This window comes from Zingiber officinale, chromosome 8B, assembly GCF_018446385.1.
Source record: "Zingiber officinale cultivar Zhangliang chromosome 8B, Zo_v1.1, whole genome shotgun sequence".
NCBI classification, from domain to species: Eukaryota; Viridiplantae; Streptophyta; class Magnoliopsida; order Zingiberales; family Zingiberaceae; genus Zingiber; species Zingiber officinale.
In genome coordinates, this window is record NC_056001.1 from 85,537,409 (window position 1) to 85,562,361 (window position 24,953).

Below are 24,953 nucleotides of genomic sequence, written 5' to 3' on the forward strand. Positions count from 1 at the left end.
CGGAGGTGGGAGTTGATTGAGGAATGGATCTAGGGTTTAATTTTTAAAATTCCTATGTTATAAGGTTTCACCTGTGCCCTAGCTCCCCATACGCCGCCGAGCCTCCCTCTTCCTTGAGCCCTTACCTCGCGACGCCGCTCCCTCCTCCTTCGCCAGACCTTTTCTCCCCAAGCCATCGTCGGTCTTATTCTCCCTCTCCTCTTCTTGCCGCCGTCGCCCAAGGACTCCACACCGCCCGTGAACAGAAACATGAAGAAATTCACGTTGGATTGCTGGTCGTGAATAGCATTGCTGATTGGAACGTGAAGCCAACTCAAGAAGCTAGTTCATGTACTGCAACGTTGTTGATCATGTTTTTGACCAAGCTTCGACATGTTCAAGAACAAATGAACAATGGTTGCTCCTCCAACATGCATGGTTTCTGATTGGGTGGCTTCTCTAAGCATCAACACGTTGAAGAGCAAAGGTTGGTCCTCCAACTTGAATGTTATTGATTGGATGATTTTTCCAAGCAACCAAGCTATGGTTCCGACCAAGTTTCCTTGCTGCCCAAGCTGTGATTCTGTTCTGGCCAAAAGAGGGATGTGTCGCTCCTACTTCTCCGCCCAATCCAGAGCTGTAACACCGGCTCAAACTATTCAGTCGCTGCGAACCTGATGTCCTGTTTTGGACAGCAAGGTTCTGGCCTCCGCATAATAGCCGTCGATCTCGCTCCCTCATGCGAGCACCACAGCTGCCACAACATCTGACCCCGTCGCCTCCAATCGTGGGCTGGCCTTCGGCCAAGAGGGGGAAGCCCGAACCCTAGCTTTGATACCTCGTCGCCATCCCTATGGGTTCTAGCCGGAGAGGAAGTTGTGGACACCGAGATCGGGACTTTGGCTCAAGATGAGTACTATGACGCGAGAATGGTTTATCTCAATCTACACATAAGGCAGGTGCTTCTTACCTTGATTCTATAGTTCTTTGAACTTAGTGCATGAGCTATCTTTGGATAGAAACTGCTTTTACCTTGACTCCACTCTTATTTCTTGCGTTTGATACTTCCACTTGATCTTTGAGATATTTGTTTCCATATCTATATAGTCTCTCGTTGTTATCCATGATACGTAGCCGATACTAGATACCATATTTGCATGTTTTGATTGTCGTTTATTTATATTTCGTATTGAGCATGCTGGCTTCATGTAACATACCTAATTTCTTCTTATATTTGTATGATGATTATTGTATGTTGCGCATGATATCATTGCATACGTGTTAATGATAAAGTCTCCCTTGCGGTCGAGAGACTCGTTAACTAGGGTCGCACGCTCGGCCACTTGAGAGAGTGGTAGCTGGAACAGATGCCGCTTGTCCTGTCGTGCCACACACGGCCATGTCAGACCGCGACGGCTGGCTAGAAGAGGGGTTGAATAGCCTGAAAATAAAAACGCAAACCCTTCTCGAACTCTTAAACTAACACTTGCATAAATTAGCTAAAAGAAAATAAATCAGAAAAGATAAGGCACACCGAATTGACTTGGTTACAACCGGGGAGGTTGTTAATCCAAGGAAGATGATCACACTAAAAACTCCTTCGGGCGGAGAAGCCTCGTACAACGATGAAGCACACAAAAAGAAGATAAACTACAGACGAAGTACACAAGTGTTGAAAGAATTGCTTGAGTTCTGATTGTTGAAGAAACTTCTGGACCAAGGCTATATTTATACCCTTGGTCGGGGCACCCTGAGGGTTCCGGGCGCCCTGGGGGGATAAACTTTATCCCCTAACGTTCAGATCGAGTAAAAACTCGATCTGTGAAAAAGTCAACTCCGGGCGCCCCGGAGAGGTTCGGGCACCCTTGACTGTTCCGGGCGCCTCGGACAGCTCCAGGCACCTCGGAGGGAAAAGTAAACCCCGTTGACTTTTTTCCGCCCGGATCTTCTTCTCCGGCTCTGTTCGCCTCAGACAGAGTCTTCCACTTGTTTGGGTGATCTCTGCCATTCGGAATAGGGCTCACCCGAACCTAACTTCCGGTCTTCTCGAGCAGGCTTCCGCTCCGGCTTCTCGTCCCTCTGAATCACTGTGTGTTTCCTTCTCGTCCACCAGCGTACTCATCTACAGTCTTCGTCCCTCAGTCGCACCACGTACCGACCTTCTCGCTAGCTGCGTCTCTTGCTCCTCGAGCAGTCTTCCGCTCCGGCTTCTCGTCCCTCGGAACCACCGCACGGTTCCTTCTCGTCCGCCGGTGTACTCTTCCGCAGTGCCTCGTCCCTCGGACGCACCACATGTCGTCCTTCTCGCTAGCTACGTCTTCCGCTCGACTACCTGTGTTCCTAAATTCCTGCACATTTAGACACAAGGTTAAAAACACACAGGACCTAACTTAACTTGTTGATCACACCAAAACAATCTTGAGGTTCCAACAGGGCACTCGTGGGTAGTGGTAGCTAGAGTTGCGAGCAGCAGGGACCCCCTTGACTGTGTAGCTAGTTAGCTACTCAGCACCTGTCCACTCGGTCACTCGAGAGTAGTGGTGACCTTTGAGTGGTATAGTTGTCATCGATCCGACCTCTCGACCATACAGGGGTCGTGCTGCAGAGAGGTGGGCGGGGTGACCATCCATGCATATGCTGTTATTTTACTTGCTTTGGCTGTTGTTGTGTACATATGCTGATATTGCTTACTTGTGTTGCTGTTGTATACTTATGCTGCCCTCGTTTACTATTGTTGTTCACTTATGCTGATATGCTTACTTATGTTGAGATATACTCTCATTGTAGGTGTTTAGACATTGGTTTATTTATTGGAAATTTGTATATACCTTACATATTACCTCTGTAGTTATGAGAAGTACTATAGCAGATAAGTACTACTTCTGACCTTCTATTACCTAGCCTAGGATATGGATTCAGGTACGAGCATATATTATGGTTTTATTTTAGTATCTGCTATTCCCTTTATGAGATTGTATACTGTTGGCACTCTCTATTTGTAAGTTATGTTCATGCACTATCTTTCTTTTACCCGCTGAGTCCCAGTACTCACCACCCCACAAAATGATTTTTCTTTTGCTAGGTAGTAGGTAAATGAGTCATGGATGCTTGGAGAGATACGGCTGCCAGTCCCACGTCACACTCGAGGATAGTTTTCTTTTTGGTTTTGTTACTGTTTGGGTGGTATGTTAATTTTGCGTATTTTGCTTTTGAATAAGTCGATGTGGATTTTGGAGTCTAGTCTGGTGGTTATAGGTATTTTAGTTAGTGACTTGATTGGTCTTATATTCGTATTTCTTTGTGATATATATATATAGTTCAACAGTGTGCGACGCGCAGGAGATCAATTAATAGTTTTTTTAATTTTTTTTAATTTTTTAATATTTTAAATTAAAAAAAATAATTAAAAAAATTAACATTTCCTTATATAAATTTTTAATACATTAATATATCTCATCAACATATTACAATACTAAATAAATACTTAAATTTATTTTATTTTATTTTATTTTTAAAACCAAACACTATAACTTAATTGGGAAGCCTGAACCCTAGAGGTAAAATCTAAAAAAAAAAATAGCTTTGATACTATAACCCAAAGCCTGAACCCTAGAGGTAAAATCTAAAAAAAAAATATCTTTGATACTATAACCCAAAGCCTGAACCCTAAATAACTTTGATACTATAAGCTAAAGCCTGAACCTTAGAGGTAAAATGTAAAAAAAAAATAGCTTTGATACTATAACCCAAAACCTGAACCCTAGAAATAAAATTTTTTAAAAAATATTTTAATTATTTTTTTTAATTCAAAAATTTAAAAAAATAAAATAAAAACTAAAATCAGTGATATCCTGCGCGCGCACAGTCGCGCACTGTGCGGGCACACAGGATATCATATATATATATATATATATATATATATATATGAGTGATTGCCTGTGCCGGCACAGTGCACGACTGTCTAGGAGATCATTTGTTTTTTTAAAATTTTTTTAAATATTTTAAGTTATAAAAATCAATTAAAAAAATTAACATTTTCTTATTCTAATGCATTAATATATTCTCTCAACATACAATACTCAATAAATACTTAAATTTATTTTATTTTATTTTTTTAAACCAAACATTATAACGTAATTAGGAAGCTTGAACCCTAGAGGTAAAATCTAAAAAAAATAGCTTAAAAATTATAACCCAATTGGGAAGCCTGAAGCCTAGAAATAAAATCTTAAAAAAATATTTTAATTATTTTTTTAATTAAAAAATAAATAAAAATAAAAAAATAAAGCGTGTGCGCACAGTTGTGCACTGTGTGGATATGATTGAATATTGTAATATGTTGAGAGGATATATTAATACATTAGAAATTTATATAAGAAAATGTTAATTTTTTAATTGATTTTTTTAATTTAAAATATTAAAAAAATTTAAAAAAACAAGTGATCTCTTGCGCACGTGCACAGTCAGGTACTGTGTAGGCGCGCAGGAGATCACTCCTATATATATATATATCATCTTAGTTTTTTTTTCTTTAAAAAATTAGAAAATGTTATTTAAGAAATCTTCGGAAAGGGAAGTGCCTTGCGTAGGCAAAGGGACAAGGAATAAAACCCCTATTTCAGCAAAGAATGTTCACAATCAGCCCCACCACACCACAAAAGCTAGCCAGTTCCTATAAATATGCACCAAAGGCATGAAGATTTCGATCAGTACAAATCTCCTACTCGGCTACTCCATCCGTTTCCCCTCCTCAATCTTCCTCATGGCGTCCCAGTCCTTACCATCCTTCCTCCTCTTCATCAACCTCCTCATGTATGTTGTTGTAGCTGTAATAGCTGGTTGGGCTCTCAACTATGGAATCAATGAGACTCCTCAAGCATGTAACTAACCATTCAACTGCCCCCCAAATATACGGCACTGCATCATGCACGCTATATATAACAAATGCATTATTTTCACTTGCAGCATCTGACTTATCGATACCAGCTCGGCTGTTTCCGATCTACTATCCGATCGGAAACCTAGCCACTGGGTTCTTCGTCATCTTTGCGCTCATCGCTGGCATTGTCGGAGTTGCCTCTTCACTCGCAGGTTTGCAGGATGTCAGCAGCGGAAAGCCAGCTGGCTTGTTCTCTGCAGCAGCCTCCTCAGTCATTGCTTGGAGCCTTACTCTTCTGGCCATGGGGTAAGCTAATTGCTTGTTCGATCACTGAAAACGTTGATAATTGATTATGATTTGGCTTTGAAATATGTAGGTTGGCCTGCAAGGAGATCAGCATTGGTTGGAGATGTGCGAGCCTGGTAAGGTTTCCTGCACATATATCTTAATTGCATGATCTGCACGCTCAACCAGTTTTAAATGGATGGGGTTTTGTTAATTTGACAGAGGACTCTGGAAACTTTCACAATTATTCTGAGTGGAACTCAGCTACTGTGCACAGGGGCCATCCATGCAGGAGCTGCATCTAGCAGCGACTTTTAGCATGCACTCATGCTTAGTGATTCTGTGATATATCTCTGTATAAACCAATTCCAATGTTTGCGTTTCTCAGAATTGTATCTTCATTTGTGATGTTTAATTTCCTTTTCGTTGTGATTTTTAGAAGAGGATGAGTGGCTGAGGATTTGAGCCATATGGTGATAATTATGTTCAAGGTTTGGAGGTGCTAGACTTTGAAGAGATTTGGATAATTGACTTGATTAAAGAAGCATATATGTTCTATATGTAGCCAAAAGTTTAAGGGTGTGTTTATTTGTTAATTACGAGAAAAAGAAACAGTTAGGAAGGGAAAGATGGTAGGGAAACCAATTATAAAAATATTTTTCTTGAAAGGAAAGAAATATAATTTTCCTTGGCAAGGAAGGAAGAACGATTGAAAATTAAAATTTTAAAATTTATTTGTTAAATAAAAAACCCACTTTATCAAAAATAAAAAAACAGCTTCCATTTTTGGGATCTTCCGTGGCAATTGGCAATCGACCAGAGGTGGTTAAACTTGGAATGTAAACTCTTAAACACCAATGACCTCTTGTTAAAAAATAGCTTTAGTACTACACTATTCTTTTTTTACTTTTCAAAATGTGACGGTGATCAAGGTTTCGATTGCAAAGGGAATTGTTGGAGGATAATGATGTCTTGCTTGTACTTAGGTTTAACCACATTATTCTAATGTACTGACAATATAATTAAAGTTAGATGTGCGATTGTTGTTTGATATATCTATCTAATGTACAAGTAGTTATGGTGATTTGATTAGATATTGCATGTGGAATGTGTGGAAAGCTATAGACTCGATGAGACTGGTCGTCGTCGTGGCGATAGTGTGTTGGGCTCAAATTGGGTGGAGCGAGCAGTTTGATGAACTTGATGGGATCAAGTTGTTGGACTTGGAGTCATGGACTTCACAACTCAAGAGTTTGTCTTAGATTGGGTTGTCACATTGGACCTTGGAGAGGAGTTAGTGAGTTGTTGTCTTGGGAGTTCGACAAGTAGCTTTGGAGACTCAAGTTGAAATCCTACAGACGTGAGAGTCGTGAGAGATCTTAATCATGGGTATTTTGAGTAGTTGCAACATTAACAATATTATGTTTGTCTAGGTTGTAAGCAAGCTACTTGGGGCTTGGTTGTGAAACCTTCAATTATAGGATGAAATTCCAATCATATTTTATTGACTTGCTCAATTCCCAACCTTCTATAGCGAAGGGAGTGTTAGCTAAGTGAAGGGGGATTGCTTAGGTTGCTAGTGTACTATAGGTGTTTTTTAGTAAATTGGCCATGCCAAAACAATAGAGTGTCTAAATAAATAGAATAGTTCTATAGGAAAAATAGTCAACTGTATAGATTTTCAATTGATGAGAGCATTAAGCAATCAACTTGTCAATTGGAGACCATTTCCATTTAATTGAAGATTTGTCAATTGGAGACCATTTCCATTTAATTGAAGGTGATCAAAAGAAATCAAATGGAGGACTATATATGCAAGATCTTAGTGAGATTTTGGTCACTAATAACATGGAACTATTCTTTAATCTTATGTGCTTAGGTGACACAAATAAAAGGATCCAAGAGGTTGGACAAGATTGAAGGTGTCATCTTTATTAAAAACTTAATGATTTGCTCTCTCGCTTTGCTTTGAGTTATTTACTTAGGGGAGAGTGATAGTTCTCGTAAAACTTAAGTCACATGAATTCTAAACAACCGAAATAAGTATTCGAATAGAAAAAATAAGAACATATGAACATGGATCTTCATTTCATCGAGAACATGACATAAGAAAGTAAATACTGTAATTACAAAGAACCTGAATGTAGTGGAATTGTCATTGTTCTTCGTGTAGAGTTCGTCAATCCAATAATCCCGTGGAAGAAGAAGAAGGAGAAGAAGGTTGGCCTTCCGGAGGAGTTAGGGTTGACGGCGCCGAATCCTCTTCGTCAATAGGGAACGAAGAGATGTCTCAAAGATTACCATAATCCTCTGGGGACCAACCCATTATATAGTGCACATCTATTATCAGCCCATCGATAATAATAGATGCGGGACTATAGGTTTTACACATATGAGATCCACATTCAATTACCCAAAACTCACTCGACATAAGTTATATCACTTTAAAGGGTTCGGATCGTATTCACGTGTGTAACTTACAAATAAGTCCACCTAATAGGGATAATTATATCCAACAATCTCCTACTTGGGTTATATGTGAGTTGTATGTGAAATACAAGTAAAACTTTAGTTGATATCAAACTTTATTGGTACAAAATACCCCTGTAAACAATCTGGTCCATTAACTTTATTGGTATAGGACTAAAGAGGTCATAGCTACTGTATATGATCGTAACAAGCCCCAACAGTAATCACAATACCAATGTCATTAATGACATAGATCAAGATGCGGATGTGTAGAGTGAAAATTACATGAAATGTGATTAATACATGTCAATTTCCAACTGGTCCTAAGATGACCTCAAAAGAGGTCAGATCATATTTGTAAAATACTTTATGCTAAACTGCAATAGCAAATCATGATCAACTTTATAATTCCAAAAGGAATCTTTATCATATTTACAAACATCAAATGCTAAACAGCAGTAGTAAATGATGATATCACAATTAGAGTGTCAAATAAACATGTAAATTCCCATTAATGTTTTGAACTTTAAGTACGTACAATAATCAAAATAAAATGTTTGTCTTTATTATCAAATGTAGAGAAATAAGATAAATATAGACTCCCACTAGATGAGTTCTTCTTCCATAAGAAGGACTCCCATATCCACAACATGCGCATGAAACACCTTAGGCACCAAACCTTTGGTGAGTGGATCAACCAACATGGAATCTGTGCTGATGTGCTCTACCATAATCTAACAACTCTGAACTCTTTCTTTAACCGCTAGAAACTTGATGTCGATGTGCTTGGACTTCGACGAACTACGGTTGTTCTTGGCATAATGTTCTGTGACTTTATTATCACAGTAGATCCTCAGTGGCCTGTCAATGTCATCAACAATCTGTAATGCTGTGTTGAAGTTTCACAGCCAAATCCTGTGATTGGATGTTTTATAGCATGTTATTAACTCAGCCTCCATAGTAGAAGTGACTACTAGTGTATGCTTGACACTCTTCCAAGATATAGTCCCTCCAACAAACATGAAGATATAGCCCGAAGTGGACCTCCTGCTATCCAAGCATCCAGCAAAATCAGAGTCTGAATATCCAATCACCTCCAAGTGATCTGAGTTCCGATATGTGAGCATATATCCTTTGGTTCTTTGCAAATATCATATCACTCTCTTTACTGCTTTCCAGTGTGACGGTCTTGAGTTACTAACATATCTTTCTAACATCCCCACTATAAATGCTATATCTGGTCGAGTACAAACTTGTGCATACATGAGACTTCCTACTGCTGATGCATATGGGAATTGCTTCATCTCCTTTATTTCAAGTTCAAGACGTGGACACTGCTGCAAGCTAAACTTGTCACCTCTTAACACAGGTGTGTCATCGGGTGTACAATTCTGTATACCATACCTTAAAAGCACCTTTTCAATATAGGCCTGCTATGAAAGTTCAAGAATGCCTCTTGAACGATCACGATAGATCTGTATGCCTAAAACAAAGGATGCTTCACCAAGATCTTTCATTTCAAAATTATCAGATAGAAATGACTTAGTTTGAAGCAGCAGATCCTTATTATTGCTTACAAGCAATATATCATCCACATATAAAACAAGTATAACAAACTTGCTCCCATTGAACTTGACATATATGCACTGATTAACGGGGTTCTCTTTAAATCCAAATGAGGTAACCACTTGATCAAATTTCTGGTACCACTGACGGGACGCTTGCTTTAAACTATAAATGAATTTCTTTAATCTACATACTAGGTGTTTTGAGTCCTTACACTCAAAATTCTATGGTTACACCATATATATAGACTCCTCTATGTCTCCATTGAAGAATGCAGTCTTTACGTCCATTTGATGTAGCTCCAAATCATCATGAGCTACAAGTGCCATGATTACCCTAAGTGAGTCTTTCGTCGACACAGGTGAGAAAGTCTCCTTGTAATCAATGCTTTCTTTCTGAGTGAATCCCTTGGCAACAGGACGAGCCTTATACTTTTCGATATTACCCCTTGAATCCCGCTTGATTTTAAATATTAATTTACACCCAATGGGCTTCTTTCCTTCAGGCAATTCGACAAGTTTCCAAATGTCATTGTCTGCCATAGACTTCAACTCTTCTTGTATGACATTGATATGGGTTAGGTTTAGTAGGTCCCCGGTGAAAAGGGGAAAGGAGATGGCAGAATTAAGCAAGCATGAATATCGGCTGGGGTAACATGTTTAAGGAAAATAGGTCAATATCGGGCAAGATAATATGCTTAAGGAAAATAGGTCAATATTGGTCGGGATAATATGCTTAAGAAAAATAGGCCAATATCGGCCGGGATAATATGTGTAAGAGAGTAGTGGCTAAATATCGACCGGGATAATACGTTTAAGGGGCAGTAGGCAATATCGACCGGCATAATACCGTAAGAAATAGGAGCTAAATATCGACTGGGGTTATACATTTAAGATAGATAAGCCAAGATTGTCTGAGTTAGCATATCTAGATATAAACTAGTATCGGTTGGGTGTATATGATCGTTCGGGTATGTAAAGGTACAAGGTCTTACAGGGTATATAGTATATCATCGGATGATTAAGACATATGTTGAACAATAGTAATAACTTGCCTGGATATAACTTAGGTTCAAGTCTGTCCTAGACAAAGCATAGTATAATATCGGGCTGTCTATAACATAATAAAAATAGGATAAGCAGGCAGGGACGATAAATATAGTCTCCATATAGCTTATAAGACAGGGCGAGAACAAATATTTCAAAAATATTCATAAATAGCTTAATGAAGATATCTGTAGTATGTGATTGTATAACAGGTTTGCTAATTTGGCGAGAAGAATGTTTCTAGACTCTTCTACAGACACTAGGCGACAAAGAATGTACATCTGAGGTACAAAAAAAATTCCTTAAAAGTTATTTTCTGCAAGTACATGACTTACGTCATCTCATAACAAACTCTAACAAACCGGGGCCCACTTTATGACTACGGAGGTTATATGAAGTGGTATAAAAAGGGGAATCCTCTCCGTTGGCCAAGTATGCTTACGCTCACCACACTCACAACTATCCATTACAAACCCTAATTTCAATCACTGTTCATCTTTTTTCTTCCTTCCACACTAAAGAGAGATCACTGACTTGAACGTCGGAGGGCCTAGCCAAGGATTCCCACCCCGGTCTTAGGTCACTGACAATAGTATTGGTTGGTCTCTTGTGCGTAGGAAGTCGGGAAAGCTCCAGATCTTGGTGTTTTTAAGTGGATCCCTCCTTTTGTCCTTGGGTCTTCGCATAAGGAGGGTGTCCTGTGACTTTATTCTTCCAGATCCACTTTGGTTTTCTCGGATCGGGAGTTCTCAGGTATTCTTCTTCATCAACAGTAAGTTCTCTCTCCAGCTTTCCATTTTGTCAAGATTCTTAGACAGGATCAAATTTAGCGCCGTCTGTGGGAAACTTCACCTGAATTTGAGATTGCGAGATGGAAGACGCTGGAAAATCGAACCTACTCACTATTAGTCGTGAAGATCTGGATTTTATTATTAGCACCCATGTGCAGAAGGCTCTACAGCAACAACAACAATAACAGCAAGCTCATACTGGAGCTACTCTGCCAGTGGCTCATAATCCGACGGTCTCAATTACTGATCGGCGGAAGGAAAGAGAATTAGAAGAAGGAGATCGTATATATGTTACTCCAGCCACTGCTTCTCCGACCCGACGCCCTCGAGCCTTTCTTCGTAGCCCTTTTGAGCAAGGAGGACGAAGACCTGTATTTCAAGAATCCTCTGGCGAGGCACCGGACAAAGAGAAACGTAAAGCTAAAATGATGGTGGCTAGTGATAGCTCGCTAGAGAGATTTATTTCTCCCTTTTCTCAAAGTGTCCTGGATGATCCACTTCCTAAGCGATATCAAAATCTTCAAATCGGCGAGTATACTGGAACTACATATCCAGAGGATCATCTATTAAAATTTGAGAATGTAACATTATTACAATAATTTTCTGATGGAGTAAGGTGTCGGATGTTCCTTACAACACTCGGAGGGGCTGCTCAACGTTGGTTCAAGAGATTGCCTGAAAATTCTATCCGAAGGTTTAAAGATTTCAAGAAGGTTTTTGTACATCATTTTTCTAGCAACAAGAGGTATCATAAAACTCCCTGGAGCTTATTCTCAATTAAACAAGGATCTAAAGAGGCCATCAGAGCCTACATCAAGAGATTTAATCAGGTAGCTATTGATGTACCCAATGCTACTACTGAGATATTGGTAAGTGCTTTCTCTCAGGGCTTGAATGATAATGATTTCTTTAAAGATTTGGTGAGAAATCCTCCTATAAATTTTGACTCATTAATTGAACGCGCTACTGAATTTATTAATGTCGAAGAAGGTCAGGCTGCCTGCAGAAAAGAAGATACTACTTCTTCTCCTGCTCCTGTTAAGGAGAAGGCTCCCGCTCCCGTTCCTCCACCGAGGGGGCCTCGAGTAATTCCTTCACCCCACCGGCATCCGGAGTATCGCCCACAAGCAGTACATCATGTGGAAATGCAACATGAAGCACCAAGAAGATGGTGCACTTATCACAAGACCAGTAGTCATCATACAGAGGACTATTTTATTTTTAAAAATAAGAAAGCAAATAGGGATCGCTATCAGAGGCGAAACTACTATCAACAGCAATATCCCAGGCAGTAAAGTCCACTCAAAATAGAGTACCACCCGGTCGAGCCTCAACAAGGTGTATTAACAACACTGGTCTGTACAACTTAGATGCCTGAGAAAACTCAGCCTGAGCCCACAACTTAGATATGTTTCTATTATTTAACTCCTATCTCTACTATTTTATGGATGTCATGTTTTATCACATGAGATAATACTTACAGGTGAGGATGTGTCTCTGGACACGACGGAGGGTCTACGGACGGAGTAGGCGAGGAGGCAGGATGGACTCATGGCGTTGTCTGAATATTAAGAGTCCTGAGCTTATGTTCTTCATGGGAAGGGTTTTTGCTTTGGTGATGTCGAGGGTTCTTAATCGGGTTTTCTTTGTTATACTTTGTGAGAGATGTTGGCATTTATATTTGATAAAATAATATTTTTAATTTGGTATCACGTTATAAGTATATGCTAGTTTGTGTTTTGTGGGTGATGTAGCAAAAAAAAAAATGAGGGTTGGTTACAGGATGTTTCATGAAGCACCTTGGTGCTGGCGGTTTGGAGGAGAAGAAGAAGAAGGAGACATTCCTTTCTTTGCATCCTTTGGTGGTAGGCGGCTTGGAAATAAAAAGGGTTCGGGTGTTTTTGTCTTGGTAGATCGTCGTCCACACAACGTCCAAGAAGAGGAGAAGAATACGGCAGAAGATCAAGAGGTCTTTGTCTACGAAGAAAGGTACAACTAGTTATTTATTCCGCAGCACAACTAGTTTTGTTTTCTTTGTATGGATCCTGAAATACCAACACAAGAGGCTAGCGATTTTGTGTTTTCATTTTTGTGCTTCGATTTTGTGTTTCGATCTTGTGCTTTGATTGAGATCTCTGTAGTTAAACCTAAGGTTACTGTGAGAAGTTTAAATATTCAATTTCTTTGAAAGGCTTTGTCTAGGAAGTGGTGGATGATCCCATAACCAAGAAGGCCTAGTGCCTCGCCAACGACTTGGAAGACAATCCTTGAAATAAATATTTAATCAACTTCTGTAATATGGTTTAACTTCAGAAGAACATAAGGGTTGAACTTGGAGTAAAAATGTTAAGTTTCATTTCCAATCCAGGTTTAACTTTGCAGAACGAACTTGGAGTAAAAATATTAAGTTTCGTTTCAATCCAAGTTTAGCTTCTGAAGAGCACAAGGGTAGTTAGGAAAAGTTCTGCGCTTGTACAAAATTTTTTTTATAGGGGAAACAGAATTCGAGTAGCACCCAACAAGTGGTATCAGAGCTAGTTTTCTGCCTCTGTGTGTTTGGTTTTCGGTTAAATTATGCACTGCTCATACATAAGTTTAGGTAGGATAATAGTAGGATGTGCTAGATAGATTAACTCTGTGGTTGTAGACATCCTAAATTCAACTATTATGACTTTTTGTGTGCTTGTGTGTGATTTGGACCCTCGGGCATTTCAAGAACATTTTATGTGTGTGCATGATTGTAATTATTAAATACAGCAGGAGCTGTATTAGTTTTAGGATTTTATATTCTGTTCGATCTAGATTACATATACATTCCCTTGTGGAATATAAGATCGATAAATGTAAAATCTTATTTTTGTCATGGGGCGTATTTTTGCGAGGCGTGGTGTTATTTGAGGACTAGAGGCGCAGCGGAAAAGGAAGTAAGATAGATGTGACAATGTGACCCGTTGGCAGCGGCTAGGGTCAGTGGCATATGGAGGACAGCTATGGATGAGGCTATAATAGTTGGAAATTTATTTTTTCATATTTATTACCTTTATGTGCTATGATGTGTATGCTTTTGTGTGCATGTTAAAATTCCTCGTTTAAATAACTAAGTGGGTGAGGGTTTATTTAAAATAAATTCCACAGTCTCCATTACTGGTTTGTAAGTGATGCATTTAAACTTGCACGTTGGCTTTAAGTACCTTCCTCTACATCGGATGAGTTTGTTTGCAGATCACTATATCAAACTTCTTCTATGGATGATTATAGGAAATTATTTAGTTTATGTGATCTTCTCCATCTGAAGGGGCATAATCCTAATTAATGGACTAAGTATCGTGTAATGATATACACTTCGACACATTTAATAGTATCCTCCCCATCAGAGTCACTGCTATTATTTTGTGTGGTCGAAGATAAACCAACTATTAATTTTATTTGTCATTAAATTAGGTTGACAAGATAATAAAATTAATGGGTAAAACCTCCTCTTACAGATGTTTGAATTAGTATATGTCCACACTATCGTGACATACTAAATTCATAGTGTTTTGAGGTGTTGGTGAATTTAAATTATATTATTTAAGGGATCAATATTATTTTAAATTCTAAAATTTTGACCAAATATCTTATTTTTTGATTGTCAAGATTTTAAAATGACTTTCAATCCTCTCGTTGTTATTTTAAAAGAAAATAAACTTACTGGTCCCAATTATATTGATTGGAAACAAAACTTGGACTGTCCTCGCAGAAACGAGAACAATGAAGGTGTATCTTATTCATTAGTTGTCGAAACATGTTTAGTGATGTTATCTACTGGTATCTGGTGTGTAGATACGGGATCCACTGATCATGTCTGCAATTCATTGCAGGGGTTCCAAGAAACCCGACGACTATATGAAGGAGAAATCACCGTCTATATGGACAATGCTACGAGAGTGGCGGCTGTTGCAGTGGGAGATGTTTTATTATCTTTCGATAGGAATAAAATTTTGATTTTGATAAATTGTCTTTACGTACCATATTTTAGAAAGAACTTGATTTCAGTTTCTAAATTATTTATGGATGGATATTCTGTTTCTTTTGATGATAAAGTAGTTATCAAGAAAAATAGGGTGGTTATCTGTTCTAGTACATTGGTTGAAAATTTGTACACTCTAAATCTAATAACTCCCATGACGCAACAAATGGAAATTAATAGCACATCTTCTAATTCTAATAAAAGAAAGTAACCTTCGGAAATGAATCAAATATATCTTTGGCATCTAAGTCTTGGTCATATTAACTTGAGTAGGATTCAAAGGCTAATAGCCGATGGACCTTTGGGTTCATTGGTGGTGGAAAACTTTCTAACCTGCGAATCTTGCTTAGAAGGAAAAATGACCAAGAGACCTTTTAAGGCTAAGGGGTATAGAGCCAAAGATGTGTTGGAATTGGTTCATTCTGATTTGTGTGTACCTATGACTATCCAAGCGAGAGGTGGTTTCGAATATTTTGTCTCTTTTATAGACGACTATTCAAGATATGGGCACATTTACTTGATGTGTCGCAAGTCTGAGTGCTTTGATAAGTTCAAAGAATACAAGGTTGATGTGGAGAAACGTCATGGTAAAAGTATCAAGACACTACGGTCTGATCGTGGTGGCGAGTACCTCTTAGGAGAGTTTAGGAATTACTTATTAGAGGTCGGGATTCAATCCCAACTGTCTGCACTTGGTACACCCCAACAGAATGGTATAGCAGAACGAAGGAATATGACTCTTATGGAAATGGTTAGATCAATGATGAGTTATTCAGAATTACCAAATTCATTTTGGGGATATGCTCTGGAAACGGCGACGTATATTCTGAAATTGGTACCTTCTAAGTCAATACCCTCTACACCCACAGAATTATGGAATGGGCGTAAGCCTAGTTTGAAACACATTCAGATTTGGGGTAGTCCAACACATGTGTTGAAGGGAGATGCTGATAAGTTGGGATCATGTACAGAAGTTCGATTGTTTGTAGGATATCCTAAAGGAACGAAAGGTGGTTTATTTTTATAGTTCTAAAGATCAGAAGGTTATTGTTAGCACCAATGCCCGATTTTTAGAAAAGGACTACATGATGAACCACAAGTCCATGAGTAAAATTGTTCTTGAGGAAATAAGAGAGGACACATCTAATTTAGTACCAATGGTACAAGATGAGATACCATAAGAAACTGCAACGCGTGTCACAAATGATGCACAATTACAAGTAGTGCCTCGTCGTAGTGGGAGGGTTGTTCGGCAACCTGATATATTCATATTTTTGGGAGAGTCTTTGGACTTGATCCCTGGTGAACATGAAGCTGATCACTGGACATATGATGAAGCACTCCAAGATAAAGATGCAGCATCTTGGCAAAGTGCAATGAACTCTGAAATAAAATCTATGTATTCTAATCAGGTCTGGGAGCTTGTAGAACCACCAAATGGTGTAAAAGCCATTGGATGTAAATGAGTCTACAAAAGAAAAAGAGGGATAGACGGGAAGGTGGAAACCTTCAAAGCAAGGCTTGTTGCAAGTGGGTATACTCAGAAAGAGGGAATCAATTATGAGGAAACCTTTTCACCGGTAGCCATGCTTAAGTCTATCCAGATTCTTTTATCTATTGCTGTTCATATGGATTATGAGGTTTGGCAAATGGATGTCAAGATAACTTTCTTTAATGGAAGTCTTGAAGAAAACATCCATATGAAGCAACCAAAGAGATTCATTGCGAAGGGCAAAGAGCATCTTGTATGCAAGCTCAATCGGTCCATTTATGGACTGAAGCAAGCTTCGAGATCTTGGAACATCCGGTTTGATGAAGTGATCCAGTCTTATGGATTCATTCAGTGTCCGGATGAGTCTTGTGTATACAAGAAAAGTGACGGAAACATGGTGGTATTTCTTGTACTATACGTAGATAACATTATGCTCATTGACAATAATGTCAAAGTGTTGTTAAATGTAAGGGTATGGTTGTCCAAGAAATTCGATATGAAGGACTTGGGAGAATGTGGACATATTCTTGGGATCAAAGTAATAAGGGATCGTAAGAAAAGAATGTTGTGCTTATCCCAAGCTTCATACATCGATACTTTCCTAGCTCATTTTAGCATGCAAAACTCCAAGAAAGGTTTTCTACCTTTTCGGCATGAAGTACCTTTATCTAAAGAGATGTGTCCTAAAACATCAAAGGAGATAGAGGAGATGAAGGTAGTTCCTTATGCTTCGGCTGTAGGAAATCTAATGTATGCGATGCTATGTACGAGACCAGATATCTGTTTTATCATGAGCATGATTAGTAGATATTAAAGTAATCCAGGACAGGGACATTGGATTGCCGTAAAGCATATATTAAAGTACCTGAGAAGGACTAGAGATTATATGATAGTTTACCAGGCAGATGATTTGCTCCTTATGGGTTACACGGATTCGAACTTCCAATCAGATAGAGACAATAGTAAGTCAACCTCGGGGTATGTGTTTACTTTGGGAGGTGGAGCCATAACATAGAGGATTTTTAAGCAGAAATGCATTTCGGACTCCACCATGGAAGCTGAATATGTGGCAGCATCTGAGACAGCCAAAGAAGCAGTATGGCTCAGAAACTTCTTGATGGACTTAGATGTGATTCCTGGTCTACCCAAAATTATCACAATTTATTATGATAATAGTGGTGTAGTAGCAAACTCAAAGGAACCACGAGTCCATAAGGCAACTAAACACATTGAGCTCAAGTACCACCTAATACGATATATCGTATAACGAGGCGAAGTTGTTGTCACCAAGATTATATCAGCAGATAACCTGGCAGATCCTTTCACTAAGGCTCTTTTGGCGAGAGCTTTTGATGGGCATGTTGAGGGGATGAGAATCAGATGTATGGCAGCATATATGGCAACATAGTCTTTTAGTATAAGTGGGAGATATATTATTAGGATGTATACTAAAAGTCTAACTTTTTGTATGAACATTTATTTTGAAATGAGAATCACATTGGTCAAATGTCTGTATTTAGTTAAATGCAGTTGTCCATTTAATTTATATTGTAGATAACATAGTGTGTGGTGACATACAGAAGATAATGTTATCAGTTCCTTATAAATTATAAATAGTAGCTCACAACTAAGATGGGTTGGGACAAACCATTGGAATGGTTGTAGTGTAATTTGGTATTAATTTATCTTGACTATAAAATTACACTAGTACACTATGTGTGTATTGAGAAGGACCATTTGAGGTTATTCTTTTTATACTGACTGCATAAAAGAACAAAACCTTTGTTATTATGGATGTGCGTACTCTTAATCCTGATATAATAACAAACACATATACTTAGTATTTATTTCTTTAATTTATCAAAAGGTGAGATTTATTCAGTTAAATCAATAGACCCGATAAGTTGGGAAATAATATTATTTATATGGTGTGTTGTTGATTATAAAAGGAAACTGTGTCCTAGTAATCTAGATTGATGATGTCCCCTAGAGGAGCTCATAAGGATTATCAAGTAAACCTTGCAGGTGGACTTAGTCCGACATGATAATAAGGTTGAGTGGTACTGCTCTTGGAGCTAGTTGTTAATTAAGTGAGTTGTCGCAACTCATTTAATTAACGGACATACGATATCTTAAACACAGGGAGACTAATGTACTCATGATAAGAAGGAGCCCATATTGTAATATGGGATTGGTGCGGTAGTTCAATAATAACTCTTTAGTGGTATGAGTTATTATTGATGAATTTGAGTTGGGTGTTCGTGTCAAACACAGGAAGCTCAAGTCCATCAGGAGGCCAAAACCAATTCCTCCTCTCGGTCCCTGTTGTAGCCTCTATAAAGTCTCGCATTCACCCATTTTGGTTTTGCTTCCTACCCAAGAAAGAGGCCGGCCACATCCTTGCTTGGTGCCCAAGCAAGGGGCTAGCCAAGCCTTACTTCCTACCCAAGAAAGGGGTCGACCAAGCCTTGCTTGGTGCCCAAGCAAGAGGTCGGTCAAATCAAAAGAAAAGAAAAACAAAAGAAAGACAAAAAGGGGAGATTTTTTCTCAACAGAATTAGAGATTTTTCTAAAAAGAATTACGTTGATTCTTTCTTAGAAATTTTCTAAAAAGAATTATATTAATTCTTTCCTAAGAAATTTTTCTAAAAAGAATTATGTTAATTCTTTCCTAGAGATTTTTCTAAAAAGAATTATGATGATTCTTTTTTAAAAATTTTCTAAAAAGAATTATACTAATTCTTTCTTAAGAAATTTTTCTAAAAAGAATTATGTTAATTCTTTTCTAGAGATTTTTTCTAAACAAAAATCTATTACTTTTTTTTTTTTTTTTATCTGGGGCAAAGGGTTATAAAAGGAGAGGAGGTTGTGCCCCAAAAATCAACAATTCAATTAAGAATTGATAAGTTTCTCTCCTTTCCCTTAAGGTCGGCACCCCATTTTTTCTTTTCTTTCCTCTAGGGTTAATGCCCCACTTCTTTTCTTCTTCCCTTTTATTCCCTCTAGGGTCGGCACCCCATCTTCTCTTGGTGGCCGGAGCTTGGAGGAAAAGAAAACGAAGAGACGAAGCACCTTGGTGGCTGACGGTTTGGAGGAGAAGAAGAAGAAGGAGACATTCCTTTCTTTGCATCCTTTGGTGGTAGGCGGCTTGGAAACAAAAAGGGTTCGGGTGTTTTTGTCTTGGTAGATCATCGCCCATATGACGTCCAAGAAGAGGAGAGGAATATGACAGAAGATCAAGAGGTCTTTGTCTACGAAAAAGGTACAACTAGTTATTTATTCCGTAGCACAACTAGTTTTATTTTCTTTGTATGAATTCTGAAATACCAACACAAGAGGCTTGCAATTTTGTGTTTTCGTTTTTTGTGCTTTGATTTTATGTTTTGATCTTGTGCTTTGATTGAGGTCTCTGTAGTTAAACCTAAGGTTACTGTGAGAAGTTTAAATATTCAATTTCTTTGAAAGGCTTTGTCTAGGAAGTGGTGGATGATCCCATAACCAAGAAGGCCTAATGCCTCGCCAACGACCTGGAAGCCAATCCTTGAAATAAATATTTAATCAACTTTTGTAATATGGTTTAACTTCAGAAGAACACAAGGGTTAAACTTGGAGTAAAAATGTTAAGTTTCGGTTCCAAATCCAAGTTTAACTTCTAAAGAGCACATGGGTAGCTTGAAAAAGTTTTGTGCTTGTACAAATTTTTTTTACAGGGAAACAGAATGGTATTTCGAGTAGCACCCAACAATCCGGTCGGGTCTTGTACCTCTTCAGATCAGGTTGAATAGGAAGCCCAACCTACCATTTAGTCCGGAAGCATGGCCGCTCGGGGAGTCTCAAGAAGAAGAAGTACTCCTTCCAGTGTTGTTGGAGGAGGGCATTTTGTCAAAGAAGACCAAGCCGATGCGAGATTGGAACAAGTAAGTGCCCAGCTCGGAACAACACTACCACGCTTCACAGCAGGCGGAAGGAGTTAGGGACGAGTTGGGCGAGCGGGACACGAAAGTAGTTGCAAACCTCAGTTATGAAGGAGTGGATGGGGAACTGAAGACCGGCCACAAATTGGTCTCGGAAGAAACAGACTGTGCCGACCGATGGGTCGTTGGGCCGGTCGGACGGGGAGGCTAAAACTATTATATGGTCGGACGGGAGGTCATAGGCGTTTATCAGACTTGCGGCGTCGCCCGCGTCGAACCGAGTCTCCATGGTAGCGTACCAGAGACCGGGAGCAAGGTCGGATGGCTACGAGGAACTCGCCATGGCCGGGAAACGAAAAGGCAGAAGGTTCGAAGGTAAAGATGGCCGGAAAACACAGAAAGCTGGAAAATATGGTGGCGGAAAAGAAGCAGATAGGAAGCAACAAGGGAGAGGGAAAGCTTACGAGAGGGAGAAGACCACCGCAGGGAGCAAGGAATTGCCGCAGCAAAGAGCCGAGGATCGCCAGAGCATTGGACATAGAAGAACCGGCGAGGCAAAATCGTCGGAGAGCACGAAGAAAACGCGGAGGAAGAAATGGTGACGCTGAGGCTTTATAAAGATGGGCGCGACCGACCGGAGTCGTCCGATCTAGGGCACGGGACTCGGAGCGCATATCCGGCCGTTGAATTCGAATCGCCAAACGTCACATCAGCAGCTGTCACCTCGGGTGTGCGGCAGCTGCGCCGGCGACACATGGCACCCTCCCACAGGACAGCATTTAATGGGCGTGGGTGCGTGCTCGGCCTTAATGGGGGTGATTTGCACGTATTCCGAGAAGATTTGGGCGGTGTCAGCATTGACAGCTCGGCTCGCGCCCCTTCTGGGGTGATGAGGAAAAAATACAAGTACAAAGGCTCAAAGTGCCGATCGGCCGAGAAAGATTAGTCCTACACGGGCCGATCGAATCCAACCAGCTCATTGGTTGATCGGCTAATTGGTCACCAGACCAATTGTCTAGTCAGTTGGACTTGCAGCCTCCTTCGATTAGACTTGATGGGGAGGCACGTGATCCGGTGGTAAGGTAGGGCCCAGCCGGTAGGAGGTCCAAGTGGTCAACATTTGGCGGACATCCGATTGGGCGAATTACCTCCGTGGTCAGCAGGAAGAGTAGACGGTCTGACACTTCGACAACTCGGTCAGACACCGAGCTTCCGATGCTCATGAAGCTCAACCAGGGAGACACGAAGGGCAAGCAGCCATCCCACTCGGCCAAACAGTGGATGCAGCCTCGACCTGGTAGACAGGGCTCCCTCGCCCGATGGGGGGGGGAGCCAACCAGCAGAACATTAGGCAAGCGGACGCTCGGGCCGGCTGTTGCATCACTTGGACGGTAGACTGGCCGAGTGGCTCTCTCGGTCGGGACGCTCGGCCTGACTGTTGCATCACCCGGGCGGCAGACTGGCCGAGTGGCTCTCCCGCTCGGGATGCTCGGCCCGGCTGTTACATCACTTGTATGACCGACTGGCCGAGCGGCTCTCCCGCTCGGCCCAATAACAGACAAAGGAGCAGTTGGCAATATCTTCCTAGGGATTAGTGTCATTGACAGACGACATGGTCGGAGACGTGGTCAGATAGAGGATCGTACAGTGGAAGCTTCCACTGTCATGTCAGGGATATGCTCGGACTGTTAAGGTATGACGTCAGACACGCTTTTCTGACACTACCTTTCCAGGTATGCTTTGGGAAGCGTGCACGCTTCGGTTGGGGAAGTGTGTGTGCGCCTCCTGGGAGTTCTATATAAGAAGCCCCAAAGCTTCATCGGAGGTATGTTTTTTCATCAGTGTAGCTACAATCACGTTGCTGCTCCTTTCTTCTCTACTTCATTTGCTTGCTGCCGGTAGCTGACTTGAGTGTCGGAGGGTTATCGCCGGGAAACCTCTCCTCGGCTCGGCACTAACGACTCTGTGGTTACAGGCTTAACTCGTTGGAGGTCCGCATTATCTTCAGTCAACATCCAATCAACATAAGCATCATCTTCCCAGTGTCCGTCTACTCACACTCGGACAGGATCAGAAACTTACATTCCAACTTAATATTTCTCTCTGATAAAAATCACTTAAATTAAGTTGATGCTTACCTAGCTTTTGTTTTTCGTTTTTAATATGCAGCAAATATTCTTGACTTTTTTCCTTGCCCTCATTCCTTCTCCTCTTTGTGTCTTTTTTCTCATGTTTGTCGGCATTCTAATTGTAACAAAGAAAGGAATTTTATGTTGGCAATCTATATACTGTTGCTGAAATTTGCTTGTTTGCCAACCATCATGTCTTGTAAAAATTTGCTTTTCAAATTCCATCAAACATTGTGGTCAAGCAATTTTGCATCTAATCATCATGAAATCTTGTGGAACCACAAGATTTTCTGACCTCAATGGTATTATTGTTCACCATCATCATCATAGTGAAATCATAACCTCACTGATGAAACCTAATGAAAATTTGTGGCTAGACCTTTTAATATCCTTACTTTACGACATTAGTCATTGCAATAGCAGAAAGGAAGGATGGTGGGTTTGCTTCATTGCTTTGATTGATTACGAGACTTTTTGCCTTAGGAAGCTTAAAGCTTCGCTAAATGTGCTTATCATTCTTGGAAGGTGCTGAATTCTTGACCAACCAATTACTTCACTGAACAAGAAAAGAAAGGTTAGATTTTATCAAGGGCAACTAAATTATGTGTGCTTACGATACAAAAATAGAGAGGTATTAGTCTATTGTTTAATTGGTCTTGCCTGCTGTGAATACTTATAGAGGTATAATGCAAGAAAGATAAGTCCTTGTATTACTCACTTTAGCACCTTTATGAAATATTAATCCGATATCACTAGCAATAAAGTGTCAAAGAACCTTTTCCAGTGATCCATCCATATGTGCTCCCCAATACTTGTTGAATGATGAATTCAGCGAAGAACACACATAGTTACAACCTCTGTCATAACGATATAGGGGAAACTTTGTGGTGGTTTGTCCTTTGTGTTCTTCAGATATGCTGCTAGATCTCTAACTCCCAAGTCATTCTCATGGTGTCAATTGCTTCATTAGTTAGGCCACAAGGATGGCAACAGATATGTTCTAGCATGCAAATCAATTCTTCTCCAAGAGTGGTTGTGTGTGTGCGTTTTTTTATGTTAGGCATAAAGCAAGAAAAGAGGGTACAAAGGTGATTGGAGTAGGGACTGGAGGGCACTTTGGAGGAGCTACATGTCTTTGATTTGGTGCTGCTGCTCTTTAAGTTTCCACCATCCAAAGAGCACTTCAAACATTGGATCACCTTGGATTAGACCCGACCCCGGGCCGGGTCTGGCCCGGACCCGGCCCGGGCCCGTAACCGGGTCAACGGGCCGGTTGCCCGTTGACCCGGTTCGCCGGGTCGAACCGGAACCGGCCCGGCAAGTTGCCGGGCCGGTTCCGGTTCATTGGATGTAAAACCGGCGAACCGCCGGTTAACCGGCGGGTTGAACCGGCGGTTCAACTGCAATTTTTTTTTTTTTAAACGGCTTGAACCGCCGGTTAACCGGCGGTTCATAGCCGTTGGAACCGCCGGTTAACCGGCGGTTCGTAGCCGTTGGGAGGGTTTTTTAGGTATTTTTTTTCAACGGTTAGGATCATTTGACCGTTTTTTGATCAATGGCTATGATTTAGTGTCCGTTACTATCAAAACTCTATAAATAGAGAGCTCATTTCATCATTTTTCACACACATCTTCTCTACTCTTAATCTCATTTTCGTATTCTCTAATCTCTACGCGCTTTCATTTTCAATTACAATGGAAGGAGGCCGCGGAGGTGCATCATCTCGAGCTCGGAAGGGAAAGCAAATAATGAATCCGCGGGAGGAGGACCCCAACATTCAATCTACCGATGATGAGATCGAGCATCTTCCGAATCCGACACCCGAAACACAAGGAAGTACGATGCAATTACTTCTAAGGTTCGGGAACTTCCTCCTCTAAAGTCTTCTATTTTTACTAAACATTTTGAGAAGGTCACTCTTCCGTCGGGAGAAATGCGTGCAAAATGTAAGCACTACAATGCTTCCTACAAATTCCAAGCCGGCGGCGGCTATGGGTCGTTGAAACGACATGTAGAAACGAAGCACCCGACGGAATATGGACTCGACCGTTCTCAAACACAATTATTAAGATTTTCTTCAACTAGCGGTAGTACCGATTCCGGTTTATTTTTATATTCGGATAATAAATTAAGAGAATCATTAGCTAAATTTGTTTCCGTAGAACATCTTTCTTTTAGTTTTGGATCTAAATGCACATTTGAAGATTTTTGTAAAGAATCTCTTAATCCATGTGCTAAACGTGTTCCTAGGACTACACTTACTCGTACAATTAAAAAATTAGTAAAACAAGGAAAAAAGAATTTAATTGATGAATTTAGTAAATTAGATAATAAAGTTTTTTTATGTTCCGATATTTGGAGTGATCATTGGCAAACACATTCGTATATGGGTGT

At 40.1% G+C, this 24,953-nt stretch overlaps 1 protein-coding gene across 1 annotated transcript; it reads left to right on the forward strand.

The window, feature by feature from the left end:
* The first annotated feature begins 4,689 nt into the window (after positions 1 to 4,689).
* Positions 4,690 to 5,703, forward strand: LOC122016652 (membrane protein PM19L-like). The gene is made up of 4 exons (XM_042574025.1): positions 4,690 to 4,859; positions 4,945 to 5,164; positions 5,235 to 5,280; positions 5,366 to 5,703. Exons 1-4 carry the CDS (start codon positions 4,742 to 4,744, stop codon positions 5,459 to 5,461), a joined length of 480 nt encoding a protein of 159 aa, XP_042429959.1. The 5' UTR covers positions 4,690 to 4,741; the 3' UTR covers positions 5,462 to 5,703.
* Positions 5,704 to 24,953: the final 19,250 nt, after the last annotated feature.

What these genes read in the sequence shown, in the direction of transcription:
- LOC122016652 (XM_042574025.1), top strand. Translation starts at nt 4,742, where the DNA reads ATGGCGTCCCAGTCCTTACCATCCTTCCTCCTCTTCATCAACCTCCTC. An exon ending in CAATGAGACTCCTCAAGCAT is followed by an intron (nt 4,860 to 4,944) that starts GTAACTAACCAT and finishes TTTCACTTGCAG; the next exon opens with CATCTGACTTATCGATACCA. An exon ending in CTTACTCTTCTGGCCATGGG is followed by an intron (nt 5,165 to 5,234) that starts GTAAGCTAATTG and finishes TGAAATATGTAG; the next exon opens with GTTGGCCTGCAAGGAGATCA.